Raw genomic sequence first — 18,082 nt, forward strand, 5'->3', positions numbered from 1 at the left:
AGAGTTTCCCAACTTCCCAAAGGATAATTGGATCCAACATTTAGGTTAGGAAAAGATGGGCTTGTGTGGGAACTTGCTACAGAAGAGAAGGGAGCTGGACGAAAAGTAACATCTCAAAAGTAACATTCGTTTTGCTTCCTAGTCTGTCCTTTTAATATGCAGCAAAAGTGGGAGTGCTCAGTTATCCATTCTTCCATCTGCTTTGGAGGTCATTGTGACTTATAGTCAACACAAACACATTTTTTGACAGGTGGCACTTGTAAAGGTGCAATTAATATCTCACCTTGCACTACATTCCTGTTCCAGCCTTTTCACATATGCTGGCCAAATGGAAAGCAAAAACTCTTCAAGTTATTCTTTTAATCCAAGACTTCAGAGCACCCTTTGTTACCAATGCGTGGAACGAACTGTTTCTTCAGTGTGTTATATAATCCACAGGCCAAGCTGAAAGTGCGAAGTCCTAGTTGTACTGCCAGTGGCTTGAAGTAATAAGATCCACTCCCAGCTACTCTTCAAATCTCAGCTTTGAAAAGCCCACATCTGATGCCTCCAACCAGAATGTAAGATGCAAAGAACGTCATGTCATAACCAGGTTGCCCACAGAACAACAAGCTCTGAAATATTGCAGCAAATGAGCAGAAGTGGGAACAAGGTTTGCTGTCCTCAGGCCCCAAAGTGACCTTTGGGGACTTGATAATGCCTGCCTTGCAAGAGAAGCAAGGATTAGAAAAAGCCTCAGATTCTTTTAAAGTCCCAGCTAGAGAAGGTTTACATGCTTCTCCCACCCATGGCTTTGAAGGGCTGCCTTTTGAAAGTGCTGGAATACCCACCCATATAGTGTCTCTCCTAAGCCAAGAGACCCCTGCTGAAAGAAGTGCTTCTGCCCCCATCAGCCTGGTTTTAGCCTGGTTCCAGTCAAATTTAGCTTGCATTGTCTCCCAAGACAGACAGGTGCCAACAACCAGCCAATAGCAACTTGGTGGAGGCAGTGTTTTAGATTATTTTGAAGGGGAAAGGTTTAAGTGCGCACACACAGCACTATGGCCATAGCAGCATTAAATGTTGGAAACTGGCATTTGCTTTGAAGTTTAAAAAGGTGGAGAGATTCAGTAATTCATTTCCCATGTCGTGTCCATTTTAGGCCTCGAGAGGCAGAATTAGTCATAGCACCAGTACAAGAAACTAGAGTGGAATCGGACTTCCGGAGGCGGCGCGAACGGTAATGGCTGCCCTTTCCTAACTGGGAGAGGGAAGCTCCGCTGGAAAAGGGTCGTCCGCTACGGCGAAGCGGAGACCCATTCTGGAAAACCGCAGGCAGCGGAAGCCTGCGGTCTCGGGACCCGGCGGGCGCCAGGAGCAACCCCCGAAACGTTGAGGGAACCCCGTAAGGGGCTCCGGATCGCAGAGGGGGCAGCGGCGCTGTGGGTCTATGCGCATTCAGCGGAGCGAAGCCGCGCTGCCGTTGCCGGTGAGCGCCGACCTTTCTTCCTGCAACACAAGATTCTAAAACGCAACAACCCGTGAGTAACTGAGGACTTTACTAAATTTTGGGACTAAAAATATTGAAAATAAGCTGAAAGCGGAGAGACGAGGAAAAGGAAGTCCGTCTTCCGCAGCCATTGACTTTTAAAGCAAAGAGCAGGAGGAGTGGAGGCATAGAGAGAACTTTTGACAGCTCAGATTGAGCACCCGCAGAAATTACTTTTAATCCCTTTAAAGACTGTAAGCAACTGATTTTTGGACTTTTATCAGGACTTATATACTCTCTTCTTTGTGGATTACAATTTTATTTAAGAAGCCCAGGTGTCAGAACTGCCTGAGCAGTAGAACTGTCAGACTGCAAATTTGGATACATTCTATTTAAACTTTGAGACAGTCTGAGGGAGTTCAGAATGGTTACGTTCTTGCATTATGGAACTCCAGTAAGCACAACTTGAAATATTGTGGCAAACCTAAAACCAACTCTGCTAAAACTACTTTTGTGAAGATCCCTAAGTATTGGTTCAGATTTCGTATGTGGAATGGACTCTTCTTCTTAGGACATTTTATGCTCCCCCTAGAGGATTGAGGATTTATAACAAAAACATTGTTTTACTTTCTATTTCCCGGCCCTCTGTTTGACTGCTACCACCTGGGCCGTAGCTTTCTCATGGGAACAACTCAGCTTGACCTTGACTGCGAGATAACTTTGGAATGAGTGGCGCAAAAAGAAAGGGATTAAGAACTAGACAAACAACTCTGACAACCTTAACTGCAGCCTCACAAGCACGCAGATCATCTGTGCCTACTCTGCCCTCGGAGGAAAAAGCTACCTCCCTGTCACAGGCAGGGGAGGGAGAAACTGAGGAATTACAACTAGAAGAGATGGCCTCAGGAGGATCTGGTTCTGTATTAGAGAGAATTCTTGAGAAATTGGAGTCTTTGGACAGGAAAGTTGACCAACAAACTGCGAAAATTGACCTTAATACAGAAACTTTAAACAAATTATCTGGGCAAGTTGCACAGAATGCACAAGCAATCGGACAACTGAAGGAGGCTGCAGGTGAAAATCAGAAACTGGCCGAAGAGACCAGCCAAAGAGTGGGAGAGTTGGAAAAAGAAGTAAGGCCGCTCAGCAGGCAGGTTGGGGAACACCAGACCTACCTCTCTATGTTGGAACTTCGGAACAGGGAGACTAACTTAAGGATAAGATCGATACCAGAAGTGGAAGAAGGTAATCTAGCTGAGTTTTTGACCAAAGAATTCTCCAAGTTCTGGGGTCTAGAGGAGGAAGACTTTAAAATTGTGTCAGCCTTCAGACTTGGAAGACTCACAAAGAGAGAAAAGCCCAGAGACTGTTTGATTACGTTGAGATCAAAGGAGGAAAGGGACAAGATTTTGGGCCTGCACTACGGAAGATCCCTGAACATTTCGGACAAAAGAATTGAGATTTTTAAGGACATTCCTAAACAGCTGTTGGACCTCAGATCTGAATATTTGGACTTAGTAAAACTGCTGAGAAGCAACTCAATCATCTTTAGGTGGGACTTTCCCCAAGGATTATCCTTTACCTTTAGAGGGAAGAAGATTAAAATTAGAACTTTGGAAGATAGGGATAAGTTTTTGACTGCCTACGGAGAGGACCTTCATAAAGGACTTGAACTACCCTCAGGGCCTGAACCACCACAGGTACCTGTACCTCAGAACCCTGAAGACTCATACCTTCCTTAAGAAACCAGAGGCCTTCCTCCTGGGCATTGTCGGCCAGATGGTGCCAAAGAAGGATCGAACATTCTTTTTGTACGCAACAGCAGCAGCAAGGATACTTATCACCAAGAAGTGGAAAACTCAAGATCTACCCACTCTGGAAGAATGGCAGATGCAGCTGATGGACTATATGCAACTGGCTGAGATGACTGGCAGAATTCGAGACCTGGGAGAAGAGAGGGTTGAAGAAGATTGGAGGAAATTTAAGACTTATTTACAAAAATATTGTGATTTGGTGGAAAGTTAAGTAGGATGTTTGATCATAAATAATTGGCCACCACAAAATCGGATCGGAATGGGATGTAAAGTGAGATTAAGAGAAATTAATTTGCAGAGGACTATATTTAAATAAGTGGTTATAAAATTTGCAAATTAGATGATAAATTGCATGGAAAAAATCTATGATGATGAAAATGGCAGCGGGAGATGTGAGGAAGCCCAAAGAAGTTATGAAACTCTGTTGAGATAAAAGTAAGGTTGTTTATTGTCTTTGTACTTTATTTTGTAAAAACCCCTAATAAAAATTTTATTAAAAAAAAAAAGAAACTAGAGTGGAATCTACACACGTATACAAAATGCCATGAAAATGATTTTTTAAAAAAACGTTTTGAAAAATACATTGAATTTGGCATAGCTCACTGTCACCATCTAGTGTCACATTCGTATATTGCACATCGCAACACATTTAAAACGCTTTATTTGCAGCTGTGTGGCCGAATCCTTGGAGAAGCATTAAAAACGCCAAGATTAAGAGTGGGTGCCAAAGTTCCTTTCCCCTCCTCTCTCTGCATCTCTTTCTCCTTTTGTGTGTTGTCTATTAGATTGTAAGTGAGTGGGCAGGGACTGTCTTAACTATTTATTAATGAAGGGTGGTATAGAAATTCTTTTGAATAGCAGCTACTGCAGCATATGGGTAAAATGAGACTTAACCGTCTCCTCCCACACCATGCCGCCCCCTGAATACCCAAGGCAGCTGCATTCTAGTGCCAAATAGCAGCTGTGGTGGGGAAGGGGAGTTTTGCTTGGTGCAAGAGGAAGGGTTAAGCTCTTCCTCCCAGGTCACTCTGGCTGTGATCCTGACACACACCCTCCCCATGACTGCTATTCAGAGTTTTAAACAGACCCTCACATTGCTGTACGACGACACAACATGTAGCTTGGCCCAAAGGCTCACATAGCTCTCCAGAACGTCTGAGGAATTTAACTCCTGATCTTTCACCATGTTCAGTGGCGTAGCGTGGGGGGTGCAGGGGGGGCCGGCCGCACCGGGCGCAACATCTGGGGATTAGGGTTAGGGGGCACAAATCCACGGGTTAGGGGCGCAAATTACTTGCCTTGCCCCGGGTGCTGACAACCCACGCTACGCCACTGACCATGTTGGCTGGAGTTGATGAGAGCTGGAATCCAACAACATCTGGAGGGGATCCCACTGATTTTCCCTGGGATCTGTGGACCTCGGCAGTGTATTTAATCCTGTGTAGGATGAGGAAACACAGGCTGCATATACAATACGAGCTGCACTCAAAGCACACAACTTCCCCCAGTGAATCCTGAGAACTGTAATCTGTTAAAGGGGCTGAGAACTATAGCATTTTGATTGATGGATTTGATTTATTCTATTTCTATGCTGCTTTCATTCAAATGAATTCCAAAGCGGCATGCAAACAGTAACATGGTAGAGCAGAACAGAACATCACAAATGCAGCATAAACCCTACAGAAAAATTAACAAGCCATCAGTGGAACAATTACAATCTATAAAACACTGTTAGCAAAGCAACAACTAAAAGAAATCACATCACAATTAAAGCAAAAGCCCTAAGAATAACAAACCAACACGGCATTTTTATAATCTATAAAACAATATTAACAACAGCAACAAAACAGCAACCAAAAAATAAGCTAAGTTCATACACACATTCTCCACCGGAGTTACCAGGATTCTTAGACACGCTGTGACCATATTTCTAATGTTTTGGAACCCTCTGACTACACATAGCAGGAACTTGAAGCCCCCCCAGATCCAAGGTCAGCTGGGGGGGGGAGCGCGTGTTTATGCCTTAGGTGAACACCACACACATTGGATGCAGAAGCAGGTGAGTATTCCCAATTGCTGGATTAGAGACAGAAGAAATTCCTTTGGAACAGCAGACTGGCTTATAGTGCCTTCCGATTTCAAGAGAGCCTTGTCTGCCTTTGCGGAGAGATCATTTATTCAGTGGCTATTGGGTTTCCTCTAGCAAAGTTAGGTGGAAGCTGCTTTTATTGGCCACCAGTAAGAGGAATTTGGGCTTTAATTCGCACTTAAGTGGTCAACTTGCTCTTGCACCAAACCACTTCAGATTGTTCGTGTAATAGACTGCTCCCCCTTATGTATAATTTGCTGTTGAAGTGGAATACAATTGATGAAACTGTTAAATCAGCAATGGTTAGATGGGCACAGGACCTAGGACATGACATTATGTTCGCTGACTGGGAACAGTTGTGGACCACAGGTATAAAATTTACGGCTTGTAATGCCTTAAGAGAAAACATTATGAAAATGATTTATAGGTGGTACATGACCCCAGTCAAGCTTGCTAAGATTTATCATTTGCCCAATAATAAATGCTGGAAATGTAATGAGACTGAAGGTACCTTCTTTCACCTTTGGTGGACCTGCCCGAAGATTAAAGCTTTCTGGGAAATGATTTATAATGAAATTAAGAAAGTACTCAAATGTACTTTTCATAAGAAACCAGAGGCATTTCTTTTGGGTATGGTGGGCCAACTGGTGCCAAGGAGGGACAAGATCTTTTTTATGTACGCCACAACGGCAGCAAGGATTCTACTAGCAAAGTATTGGAAGACACAAGAGCTACCCACGCTGGAAGAATGGCAGGCGAAAGTGATCGACTTTATGGGACTGGCAGAAATGACCGGCAGAATCCGCGACCAGGAGAAAGAAACTGTGGAGGAAGATTGGAAGAAGTTTAAAGTATATCTTAAAAATCGCTATAAAATTGAGGAGTGTTAAAGTGTGAAGGGAAAGGAAGATGTATAATTACAGCTATATTTATTCTTTTTCATTTAATGTGATATTGAAAAGGAGAATAAGTTTAAATTTTAATTGGCTAAAAGAGTTGCTGAAAAATTGTGAAACTAGGATGCAAAAAGGGGAAGGTATGGGGAAGTCCGAGAAAAGAGGCTTATGAAAAGGAGGTTAAGAAAGTTGGACCTATGTTTTCTTTTTGTGTGTGTCTGTTGTTGTATGTATTATTAAGTGTTGTTGTGTCGATAAAATTGGAAAATCAATAAAAAATTATTTTAAAAAAATATAGACTGCTCCCCCTTGAAGCCCCTTGAAGGTGGGGGGCTTTTTTCATCCCAAGAACCACTTTCTCTGCAGGGCAACCTTCCATCATGCTACAGGTGGGTGGGGCCAGTGGAAAAAGTGGGTGGGGCAATGAGTGTAAATTTAATAAATAAAAACAAACAGCCAGGCAAAAACATGCAGGGGAGCAGGACAAGTTCACAGTGTGTCATGAGGATAGTTGCAAGGGCCGGATATAAGGTCCTGGAGGGCCACATTGGGCCCCAAGGCTTGAGGTTCCCCACCCCTGCTATGCACAGAGAGATCGGAAGGCACACTCTGGCCTCTACCTTTGGCTCAACCTCCTGCCTCCCAGAAAGAATCAAAGCAAGGAGGATGCTCGCCTGGCCCCATCCATCGGCTCCTACCTGACATGACTTCAGCCAGTGGCGTAGCGTGGGGGGTGCAGGGGGGGCCGGGCGCACCGGGCGCAACATCTGGGGGTTAGGGTTAGGGGGGCAAATCCACGGGTTAGGGGGCACAAATCCACGGGTTAGGGGGCGCAAATTACTTGCCTTGCCCCGGGTGCTGACAACCCACGCTACGCCACTGACTTCAGCTGCCAGTTACCTTGTGGTTGCAAAGGGGAAGGGGGCACAATCTGGCTCCTGCTATTGACCAGGACTCTTGAGGCTTCTGGGAGGCTCTACATGGGTGTAGGCAGGATTTTTGTTAGGGGGGCCAAGACTTGGTTGGGGGGCAGAACTCTTGTGATTGCTCAGTTAAGTATTCCTATTGTTTTACTTGATCAAGGGGGTTTGACTCTGCCCATGAAACAGCACACCCTGGCCTCCTAAGCAAGAGAGGGAATGACCTGGCTCTATCCATAAGGCAGTGGAAGAGCAACTGTGCTTGTTTTCCTCTTCCCTCCGCATCCCTTCCCTTTTTTCCCTTTTGCATCGTGTCTTGGGTGATCTTGTGTCCTGCTTCAGATAGGACGATCCTCCGATGGCGTCCTCCAGTTCAGGGTCCAGGAAGCTTTGGCCCTCCAGATGTTGCTGAAGCACATTTCCCATCAACCCCAGCCAGCATGTCTGGTAATCGAGGTTGATAGTTCAACAACATCTGGAGGGCCACAGGTCCCCCACCTTTGCTCTTGTTGAAGGGCTGTCCAGTCCAAGGATTGGGTAGGTGAAGCTTTGTAATAAGAAGACTTGAAATAATGGCCTTCAGGTTGCTCACTAGCAGTTAGGATCTGGGCAGTCACAGAACTCACAGCCTTCCCCACCAGGGTGAGAAGTATTGCATTTTTAGTTAATAACGTTCAGGAAAACTCCAGGCCAACCAACACTTTTCTCGATGCAGGAACACCTTCCGTAAGGCAGAACATTCACATCACCTGAATGTGTGTGTGTGAGGAAGAGAGAGCGCTTTGTGCTTAAACAAATCTAGAGTGCTTTCTGAGCAGCCTTGCTCTGAGAAACTTCAAGCCCTCTGGATGATCGTGAGCCCAGTGTTGTTATTTCAGCACCGCAGTTCACCTTTCTGTTTGCCTTTTGCCGGAGAAGGGGTTCCAACGGATTGGAGTCTGTGTTTATCTGGGAACGGGTTGAGAGGGTTTGGAAAGAGTTGAAAGGAAACTCAGGCTACATGGTTTTCAACCCCTTTGGGAAGCAGCAGCGTTTGAACTGTAATCCTGAGGCAGGGATGGGCCTGGGGTTTCACGTTTCTGTTCAGTTTGCATCTGTGGAGCCGACTTGTTTGGAGAGGTGCTCTGACAGGAAACGGCGGAGGCACAGCTGATGGTACCACACAACTCTCTGGAGACAGCAGCCCTGACCGACCAGCATCCTCTAGGATTTGAAGGCAGCAGAACCACCCTGTTTGCCTTGCAGAGAATGCAGAATTGGCTCCTGCCCCTAGGAACTGCCTGAAGAGGAAAAGGCAGGGATGCATTAATCATGTTTAGAATGGATTTAAGGGGGCTGGGGGGTAAAACAGTAGTTCCCAATTAAGTTTTTCTAACTTCCAAAATTGTGCCCTTGTGCGTGAATAGGACACATCCCTTGTTTTGGATTGTACTGCTCAAACACAGGCAGTGGAATCCAGTATAAAAGTTGATGCCCTGAGGTTTTCACCAAAACTAATGAACAAGTTGCTAGTCCTTATGGTGGAAAGATAAATTGAGTGGGGGGGGGAGACAGACAAAAAATGTCCCCAGTGAAATCTCAGTAGCTGGGATGGGGTTGAGGAGGAAACCAGATGCATGGGCTGTGCTTTAATGCTCTGTGTAGTCCAGCCCACCACTGCCAAAAAAAGAGAGGTTTTGAGTACAGCTAACAGGCTGCGCTACACAAGAAGGCAGTAGAAGTCTCAGTGGACTTTAAATAAATAATATGTGGAGAAGCCGAGTGAAAGAATGGAGTTCCAGAGCAGACAAATGAAGGATACGGAAGAGTCGAGGCAAGTTAGCATTGTTAATTCAGAGTTTTTCAAGAAATACCGAAGGTCATATCCACATCAAACATCACTTGCTGGAGGCCTTGTAACAGAGGGTCCAGTTTGTGGGGATGGGCTAGCACTGGATTTTCATGTGCCCAGCAAAGATTTGGCCCAGAAGCCATACAAGGACCATCAACTCCATTGAATCTGTGGACTGGGGAAGGAACTGCTCTTTTAAAGCTCATGGCTTACCCCCAAAGAATCATGGGAATTGTTGTTTGTTACGGTTGTTGTTTCTTTTGAGCTACATTTCCACTATATGGAATTTGACAACTGGACAACGTAAATGGATTCTACATGCCCTTACTATGGCCAACTGTTCTTTTAAAAAATTAATAAAATAAATCAAAGTATGGTTTCTGGGAATTGTACTTCTGTGAGGGTAAACTATAGCTCCCAGAATTCTTTGAGGGAAGCCAGGATTCTTAAAGTGGTATAAATGTGGTTTAAATGACTGGTGTGTATTTGGTCAGAGCTAAAATAATGGCAATGAGTGGGAGAAGGCAGGAGGGCTCAGCAAAGGAACATGCACGGAATGGTGGGAGCAGAAATGTATTGCTCCATTTTTATTTTTAGAGAATCTTAGAATGTCAAGAATTGGAAAGCACCTCAGAGGTCATCTACTCTTTCTTCTTCTTCTTTGGCGATCAATCACAGCAGAGTAAGATTGTCTTCCATGAACCCGGTCTTAAAAGGGAGTCCGTAAGTGATCGTGGAGGCCAATTCTGGATCCACGCATCCTTCCACAGTGGGGAAATAGGTTTTTGGACAGGAGTTGATCACAGTGAGGGTTTGCCAAGCGTGCCTTCCTCTTAGCACATTTCTCCCTTTTGTCCTGAGTTCGAGTGCCGTCAAAGTCCATGACATTTGGTAAAGGCTGTTCTTTAATTGGAGCTCTCACAGGCCACTGTTTCCCAATTGTTGGTGTTTATACTACATTTTTTTAGATGAGAGAATCTTTAAACCTCTTTTGTTGACCACCAACATTAGGTTTTCCATTTTTAAGTTTGGAATAGAGTAGTTGCTTTGGAAGATGATAATCTGGCATCTGCACAACATGACCAGTCCAACAAAGTTATGTTGAAGAATCATTGTTTTGATACTGATGATCTTTGCTTCTTCCAGTCGCCTTCTCAATCCGGCCTGCGGACGGTCCGGGAATCAGCGTGTTTTTACATGAGTAGAATGTGTGCTTTTATTTAAAATGCATCTCTGGGTTATTTGTGGGGCATAGGAATTCGTTCTTTCTTCTTCTTCTTCAAAATATAGTCTGGCCCACCACATGGTCTGAGGGACGGTGGACTGGCCCATGGCTGAAAAAGGTTGCTGACCCCTGATACTCCAACCCTCGACTCAGTACAGGATCTACAAGGCAGGAGGCAACTGCACAAGGGCCGTGGCGGCTGGTACCCATTGCAGCTGGTAGGGTGAAAGGCAGGGAGCCGAACCATAGGTGGCGCTGGAGCCAATGGCACACAGAGCCCACTAATTCTAGTTTTGTCTCTTCCTCCCTCCTGAAAACACCAGGCTATGGAGGAGGCAGCTGACAGGCGAGGAGACCAACAGTAGGTGGAGCCAGAGTCAATGGTGGAGGCAAAGCCAACTCATTCTGGTTTGGTCCGCATCCTCTGGCTTGGATGGAAGGATGGAAGGAAAAGGGTGGACAGTGGAGGGTTGGCTAAGGGCAGACTGGAGCTGGTGGGGCACCAGGGGCAGTGCCCCATTTGACTTAATGGACTTACACTACACTGAGCTTACAACCCCCAAATAAAGCGTCAGAGAAGCGCGCGTAAAAGAGACACACACACAACTGCAAGGGAAAAAGGCGCGCGGGGGGGGGATGCTCCCCAAATCCCATTATTGCCCCCAAATCGTGAGGATGAGGCTGCAATCCAGCACACGTGTACCTGGGGGGCAAATCTCACGGAACTCAGCGGGGCTTGCTTCCGAGTAGATACGATCGTCCAATAACAATGCTTTTAGTCTGGCGTCTGGAAAAAAAATGCAAACTATTGTAAAGGGAAAATCTGTTGTACTCCATCCAGTTACGCACTTTCAGTAGGAATTGTTTTTAAGGGGAGGCGTCGGAGGAAGAGGGGACCTCCTTGAACCCTCGCAGCAGAAGAGGAAAAGACTCCGTCTCGCTCGAGTCCTGAACGAACAAGTTGCGGATCCAACTCCAGGCTCAGCGTTGGCGGAGGGGCAAGGCGCTGGAGGCGCTAGGGCCGCGCGGTGGCCGGGAAGCGGGAATGGCCATGCAGGCAACCGAGGGGAGGGACGCGAATGTGAGCAGCCGAAACCGCTAGATCCAACCCATCCCAAGCGCCGCCGCCGGACATTCCCCACTGGCGGCGCCCCGGAGCCCAGAGCTCTCCTCCGGCCATGCAGCGCGCAGCCCCGGGCAGCGGGCAGGCGCCGGACGCAGCCGAGCTCCGGGCAGACGGCCGCGCGCCTCGGCCGTTGCTCCCTTCGAGGGAGGTGTGACGGGCGGGAAGAGCCCCCGGGCCGGATCCGGGGCTCGGCGGACGCCCTCCCGGTTCATGTCAGCGCGCCGCCGCCGCCTGCGCTTCTGAAGCTGCGCCTTCCTCCTCCGAGCCGGGCGCCCCCTCGAGGGATCCTCGCGCGGCGCTCCGGGCCCCGACGGCTGTTGGGCTCCTCCCGGGCTGGGGACTGGACGCAGCCCGGCTAAGGATGGGCTGACAGGCTTGGGACAGTGCCGCTGCCGGGAGCCGTCGAGGATGCTCTGGCCGGCCGCGCTGTTCCTGCTGGCGGCGCTGTGGTGCTCCGGCGGGGGAGCGCGCAGTTGCCCCGTCCAGCTGCGCGGCTGCAAGTGCGTGGGCGAGCGGGCCAAGGGGCTGGCGGCGGCCAGGAAGAGGGTGAGCTGCAGCGGCGAGGAGCTGGCCGAGCCGCCGGCGCCCCGGCTCTTGCCCAACAGCACCGTGACCCTGTGAGTAGCGCCGGCGGAGACTGCGCGCGGGCAGGCGGGCGGGCGTGAGATCTCACGGGGTGGGGTGGGCAGAGACCCCACCAGAATTGCCCCCGGCTCTGATCCTGGTAATGTCGCTCTGGACATGCTCAGAGGCTGCGCGTGTGCAAAGCGGAAAGGCTGTAGCGGAAAAGTCCGACATCTGTTTGCGGTGGTCATTTGGAGAGCGTTTTGAACGCCCTCGGAGGTTATACTGCTTCCCATATCCAAAAATATTGAAACAGCTTTGTTACAATTTTCCTTTCGGACTTAATTTCTTTTTTATTCACTTATTTTTAAACGAGTTTTTTTTACAGAAAAAGACAAAACACACACACATCCTTTTGACTTAATTTCATTGGCTTAAATTGTCTCTGGGTCTGTTTTTTGTTGTATGTGAGTCGCTTAGAGTTACTTGTTGGGTGTTTTTTTTTAAGTGACTGATAAGTTTAGTAATAAAGTACCGTATATAGCAATGTAGAAATCCACACTTTTTGAAATCTGCAGTTCAAAAAAATGAAAAGAAAGAACTCAACTCCATCCCCTCCCTCTGACCTTAATCCTCCAATAATTATTACAATATTATTATTATTATTATTATTATTATTATTATTATTAGGAATTGGGGATAATCTCGGGAGACTTTCAGCTGATCCAGAAGCCCCAATGTTTAGCTTCCACAAGATTTATTCAAATTATAGCAAAGAGCAGCTGAGGGACATGCCATCTGAATGCTCAGGAGCATGGAGGGAGTGAAGATTGTGGTTACTGAATAATATTAATGGGACCACACTTTTATTTACTTTATTTAGAAGTATTTATAGATCACAGTGGTCGGATAGGCACATGTGGGTACATTTGCACATGGCCAAAGCAGGGGGGGTTGTTAAGGGGTGTCCTGGAGGCCTGAACATTAAAAGAAAAAAGAAGAAAAAACGCTTACAGAATTACTGGGTGCACTGTGAGACCTCAGTCCCTCACCATCTTAACTTGCCTAGAGGCATCTGTACATTAAGGTTACCAGTTTCCCCCCCAATGAATCCGGGGACATGTTTCAACTTCAGTGGATTTTGTCAGGGGACTGATTTGTAAATCCGGGGACATCTGGTAACCTTACCGTATATACAGTGGTACCTCGGGTTACAAACACCTCGGGTTACAGACTCCACTAACTCAGAAGTAGTAACCTGGATTAAGAACTTTGCCCTAGGATAAGAACAGAAATTGTGCGGCAGCAGCGGGAGGCCCCATAAGCTAAAGTGGTACCTCAGGTTAAGAACAGTTTCAGGTTAAGAACAGACCTCTGGAACGAATTAAGTTCATAACCAGAGGTACCACTGTATGTATTAGTATATCTATGTAAATAATGGGCCTGTGCCCCTCCAGCAATGCCCCATGATCACAACCATACTATCCATTTACAGCACAAAGAAACCTGGGAGCTGTAGTTTGTTAAGGGCGCTCAGAACTGTAGCTCTGTGAGGGGTAAACCACAGTTCCCAGGATTCTTTGGAACAGGCAGTGGGTGTGATCCATATCATGTTTCTTAATAGTAGGTAGTCACCCTGTGCAGGGGATGTGGGTGGCGCTGTGGGTTAAACTACTCAGCCTAGGACTTGCTGATCAGAAGGTCAGTGGTTCGAATCCCTGCGACGGGGTGAGCTCCCGTTGCTCGGTCCCTGCTCCTGCCAACCTAGCAGTTTGAAAGCACGTCAAAGTTCAAGTAGATAAATAGGTACCACTCCGGCAGGAAGGTAAACAGTGTTTCCATGCACTGCTCTGGTTTGCCAGAAGCGGCTTAGTCATGCTGGCCACATGACCCGAAGCTGCACGCCGGCTCCCTCGGCCAATAAAGCGAGATGAGCGCCGCAACCCCAGAGTCGGCCAGGACTGGACCTAATGGTCAGGGGTCCCTGTGCAGAGCAGTTTAAAAGCCAGGGCATCACCAACCATTTTAGTGTTTGGGGTGGGCATTACCCTCCCTGGTCACTTCTCTCCCAGGGGTGGACTTTGGTCTGGCGCCCCCTGCCTCTCCCCTTCCATTCTGCTCAATTCACTATGTCATAGTTGCGGCACCCTGTGCTTCCCCTAAGCTTGGCACCCAGTGGGACGGAACAGGTCGCACGTCCATCAGTTCGACTCACCCCCTGCACACACACTTTGCCTTTCCAAGGCATCATGGTAAAAATGGGATCCAGTAGAATTAATCTGAGATTTGGAAAGCACCCTGCTCTTCCAAGGGAGGAAAATTTCACCCCCTTTGCCGCCACACGGCCAGTGTGCTTGTGTGTCAGTGAGTGCAGTGTAGATGAGTGAGTTCAGAGGCTTAATGGGTGGCATTGCACCCAGGGGACCACCTGTAAACTGAGATGCCCAGGCCCTCCTCTCCTTGCTGGCAGATGGAAACAACTTGAAACAGAGAGTTGGGTCTTGCAGTGCCTAGGCTTAAAAGTATCTGTTATTGAAAATAACATAACAAAAATGCATTATACAAGGGAAATCTGCTTTGCAAAAATGTGCACGATAGGCAAAATTGCACACACAAAATTACATTTATTAGGGGGTTAAGTTCAGCTCCAATAGTGGAACATCCTTGGCTTTGCTACGGGCAGAGTTTTACACCTCTGTGTCAGAGGCTGTTGGAAGCTGCAGGAGAGGAGAATGTCCTGTTTTCAGGTTTCCTACTGGGGCATCTGGAGAACAGAATTCTGGACTAGATGGGCCCCTGGCATGATCCAGCAGGCTCTTCTTGTGTCTTGAAGGCAGGCACCCTGAAAGGTCTATCTCTGTGTCATCGTCGTCCCCCAATCCCTCAACTAGATATATTCTCTCATTTTGTCAATTCCACAGCAGGCATATCAAATGTTATTCATTGGCTGAGTATGCACCATACATTTAAAGGCTGTCGTTTATCCCTCACAGAGCCACAAATCACTGCATGCTTAGCAAACTACAGTTTCCAGGACTCTTGGTGGGGTCAGATATGCTCAGTGCTATTTTTCTAGAAAAAGAGCATCTCCCCTGGTCTCTTAAAATGGCAATGGCACCCACCTGAGAGGTGCAGGAACTGAGTTCCTGTGAGTTCCCCCTGGAAAAAAGCTCTGGATATGCTTTATATGTCTGGTGTGTATGCAGCCATGCTCAGAGTAGTCCCATTTGCCACATAGGTTCCTAATTCCATTGATTTCAGTGGTTCTTCTGTGAGGATGGCCTTGTTCAGGGGAATTAGTTTTAGGATTGCCTTATTTTCCTGGACATAGCTGGATATTTTGGCAAATTTCCTTTAAAATAGCTTTAAAACTTCAGAGAGAGAGAGGGAGGGAGAGAGAGAGAACGCGAAAAGAAAAACTCAACAGCTTCAGGCAAAACTAAAGCAAGCTGAACAATTTTGCCCAAAACAAACAACCTTTGTGTCCTTTTGAAATATGGCACCCCTAATTTATTTATTTGCGTTTATATCTCACATTTTCTCTAAAGAGCTCAAGATGGTGAACATGTTTCACCCCCCCCCCCCGTTTAATTCCCACAATCACCCTGTAGTAAGACAGAGTGGCCAGGACTGGCCCAAGGTTGCCCAGTGAGTTTCATGGCTAAGTGAGCATTTGCACCTTGGTCTCTCAGTTCTGACACTCTGACCACTACATTGGTGCTTCTAGATGCTGTTGGTCTACAACTCCCATCATCCCTGAGTACAGTGGTACCTTGGGTTAAGAACTTAATCCTGGAGGTCCGTTCTTAACCTGAAACTGTTTTTAACCGGAAGCACCACTTTAGCTAATGGGGCCGCCGCACCGCCGAAGAACGATTTCTGTTCTCATCCTGAAGCAAAGTTCTTAACCCGAGGCACTATTTCTGGGTTAGCGGAGTCTGTAACCTAAAGCGTATGTAACCTGAAGCGTATGTAACCCGAGGTACCACTGTATTGGTTGTGCTGACTGAGGCTGATGGGATTTGGAATGCAACAGCTTCTGGAGGGCTGCAGCTTTTTCTGTCAACTTTTAAAAAAGGCATTTGGTTAATCTTTGCTGTCTCAGTTTTCTTGCTGCAGAAACGTCTTAAAAGTGTTTGATATTGCTAACTTGAGTGTATATTAGGTCCTCCAGCCTTTAAGCAATCGTGCTTTTGTTCTCTTTCTGTTACCACCCTAGTTAGCTGCCTTGAGACTCGTTGGAAAATAGGTAGGAAATAGATTTTTATAAATAAATAAATGCATTGGAGTCTTGGCAGCTGTTGCCAACGAGGCGTTTCACAATAGTCTAAAAAGATTTCTAAACCAACTCAATACTCAACACGAACAATTCATTCAAATGATCCAGCAATGCATATAAAGGTTTGAATGGAAGCACAGGAACTTATGAAATACAGTTCTGGAATCTTCCTTTCAACATGTGTGTCAGGAAGCCGTACTTTGTTTTTTCAGAGATTGCTTCTTTATCCCAGAATCCTAGGTGCGCATCCTGATTTTTGTACTATCTGGGAGGGACTCTGGTCTCATCCACACCCTCCATTTAAAGCATTCTTATGCCACTTTCAACAGCCATGGCTTCCCCTAAAGTCTCCTGGGATCTGTCGTTTGATAAGAGCGCTGGGAACTGGAGCTTTGTGAGGAGGCTTCTAACAGCGCCCTTAACAAATGACGTTGCAGCACAAATTTAAAGCACATTAAAATTAAGGTCCCCTCCATATGTCCTTTTTATTGTGCAGATTTGTGCTGATGATGGTACTGGGGCAATTCTATGCAAACCTGCTTTCAGTTCTGTTTGTACTTCCAGAAGTTTCAGGACAGGCATGCCTCATTTCCAACCAGTGCATGTTCCACAACTTCCACTTGAAACCTTGAACTTTTCATGTTCTGCAGTGTTTTTATTTGGTTTCCTTGTCCCACTTTTGGTGCACCATATATAGCATGAGTGGTCCACCAGGTGGCAATAATGGGGGAGGCATTGCAGTGGAACTGTGTGTGGACAGTCCAGTTTAAACCCACCATGGTTGCGTCACTATTGCATCAGTGATATGTTGCAGAACACACACACCCAAAACCCCACCAGTCTGGAGGGAACCCTAAGTCGAGGGCTAGGAAATAGGATACAGTACTAAAGTTGTTGGGTTTTGCTTTTTAAAAAATTGTTTCTTACTGCTGTAGTTTTTTCTTATGTTGTCTTTGTTTTTATAATTTATTGTGCATTTAAACTGACGTAAAGCCAGTTGGGGAGATGGAATCCAAGTGCTGCATATAAAAGTTTCCGGAAATAAACAATGAATAATTACAGTAACTGGGCAGTAAGGCTGCAATCCTAATCTCACTTGTCTGGGGCTAAAACTGCACTGGATTCAATGGGATTTACTTCTTTGCAGCAGTCATGGTTAGAGGAGTGTGCTGTAAGACTGCAAGTGCCAGGAGCATGGACACAATTTGGCTGAGCTTAGATGCCACTCTTTTATGGCTTGAAATATATTCTGCCCCTCTTTGAAACTTGGTGATTGCACGTAACGAAAATCAGAGATGATATCCAAAAACAGCAGTTGCTAACTTCTCACGTCCTCTTGCAAAAATGGGGAAGGTGGTGGAGTAGTCAACCAACCTTTTGTGCCAATTTAATGGAGGATGGAAAATTATGCCACTGTGTTCTTGCATGCTTATTTTTCAATGTGTTCACAAACTTCAAGGAAATATCAAAGTTGAATTTTGGCTCAACACTGGTGAACTCGGCGCAATGCACAAAAAAATTAGTACCTTGCTCTCTGGACCAGGTCTTGTAAAGGGGTGGGTGGGGAGCGGAAGGGAATAATTCCTAGCTTTCTGTTCTGCTAACAAGACTTCATGATTATATAGCACACAGTGCAACAGTGCCACATATGTCCCCAGTCAAAGGCAGGCAGGCAGGCCATACTGAGTTCAGTACCATAAGTCTTACTTTCAGAGACCTTAGTACTGTATAGGATTGCAACCTAAATATTAAAGGTAAAGTAAAGGTAAAGGTACCCCTGCCCGTACGGGCCAGTCTTGACAGACTCTGGGGTTGTGCACCCATCTCACTCAAGAGGCCAGGGGCCAGCGCTGTCCGGAGACACTTCTGG

General features: G+C 46.5%; 1 protein-coding gene across 1 annotated transcript in view; it reads left to right on the top strand.

The window, feature by feature from the left end:
- The first annotated feature begins 11,318 nt into the window (after positions 1-11,318).
- ADGRA2 (adhesion G protein-coupled receptor A2) overlaps positions 11,319-18,082 on the top strand; it is a 115,065-nt gene continuing 108,301 nt past the window's right edge. Inside the window, exon 1 of the mRNA XM_083713441.1 lies at positions 11,319-11,986. Within this exon, the coding sequence (XP_083569567.1) occupies positions 11,778-11,986 (209 nt within the window). The 5' untranslated portion in view covers positions 11,319-11,777. The remainder of the gene's footprint in view (positions 11,987-18,082) is intronic.

This window comes from Podarcis gaigeae, assembly GCF_964106915.1.
Source record: "Podarcis gaigeae genome assembly, chromosome: 15".
NCBI classification, from domain to species: domain Eukaryota; kingdom Metazoa; phylum Chordata; class Lepidosauria; order Squamata; family Lacertidae; genus Podarcis; species Podarcis gaigeae.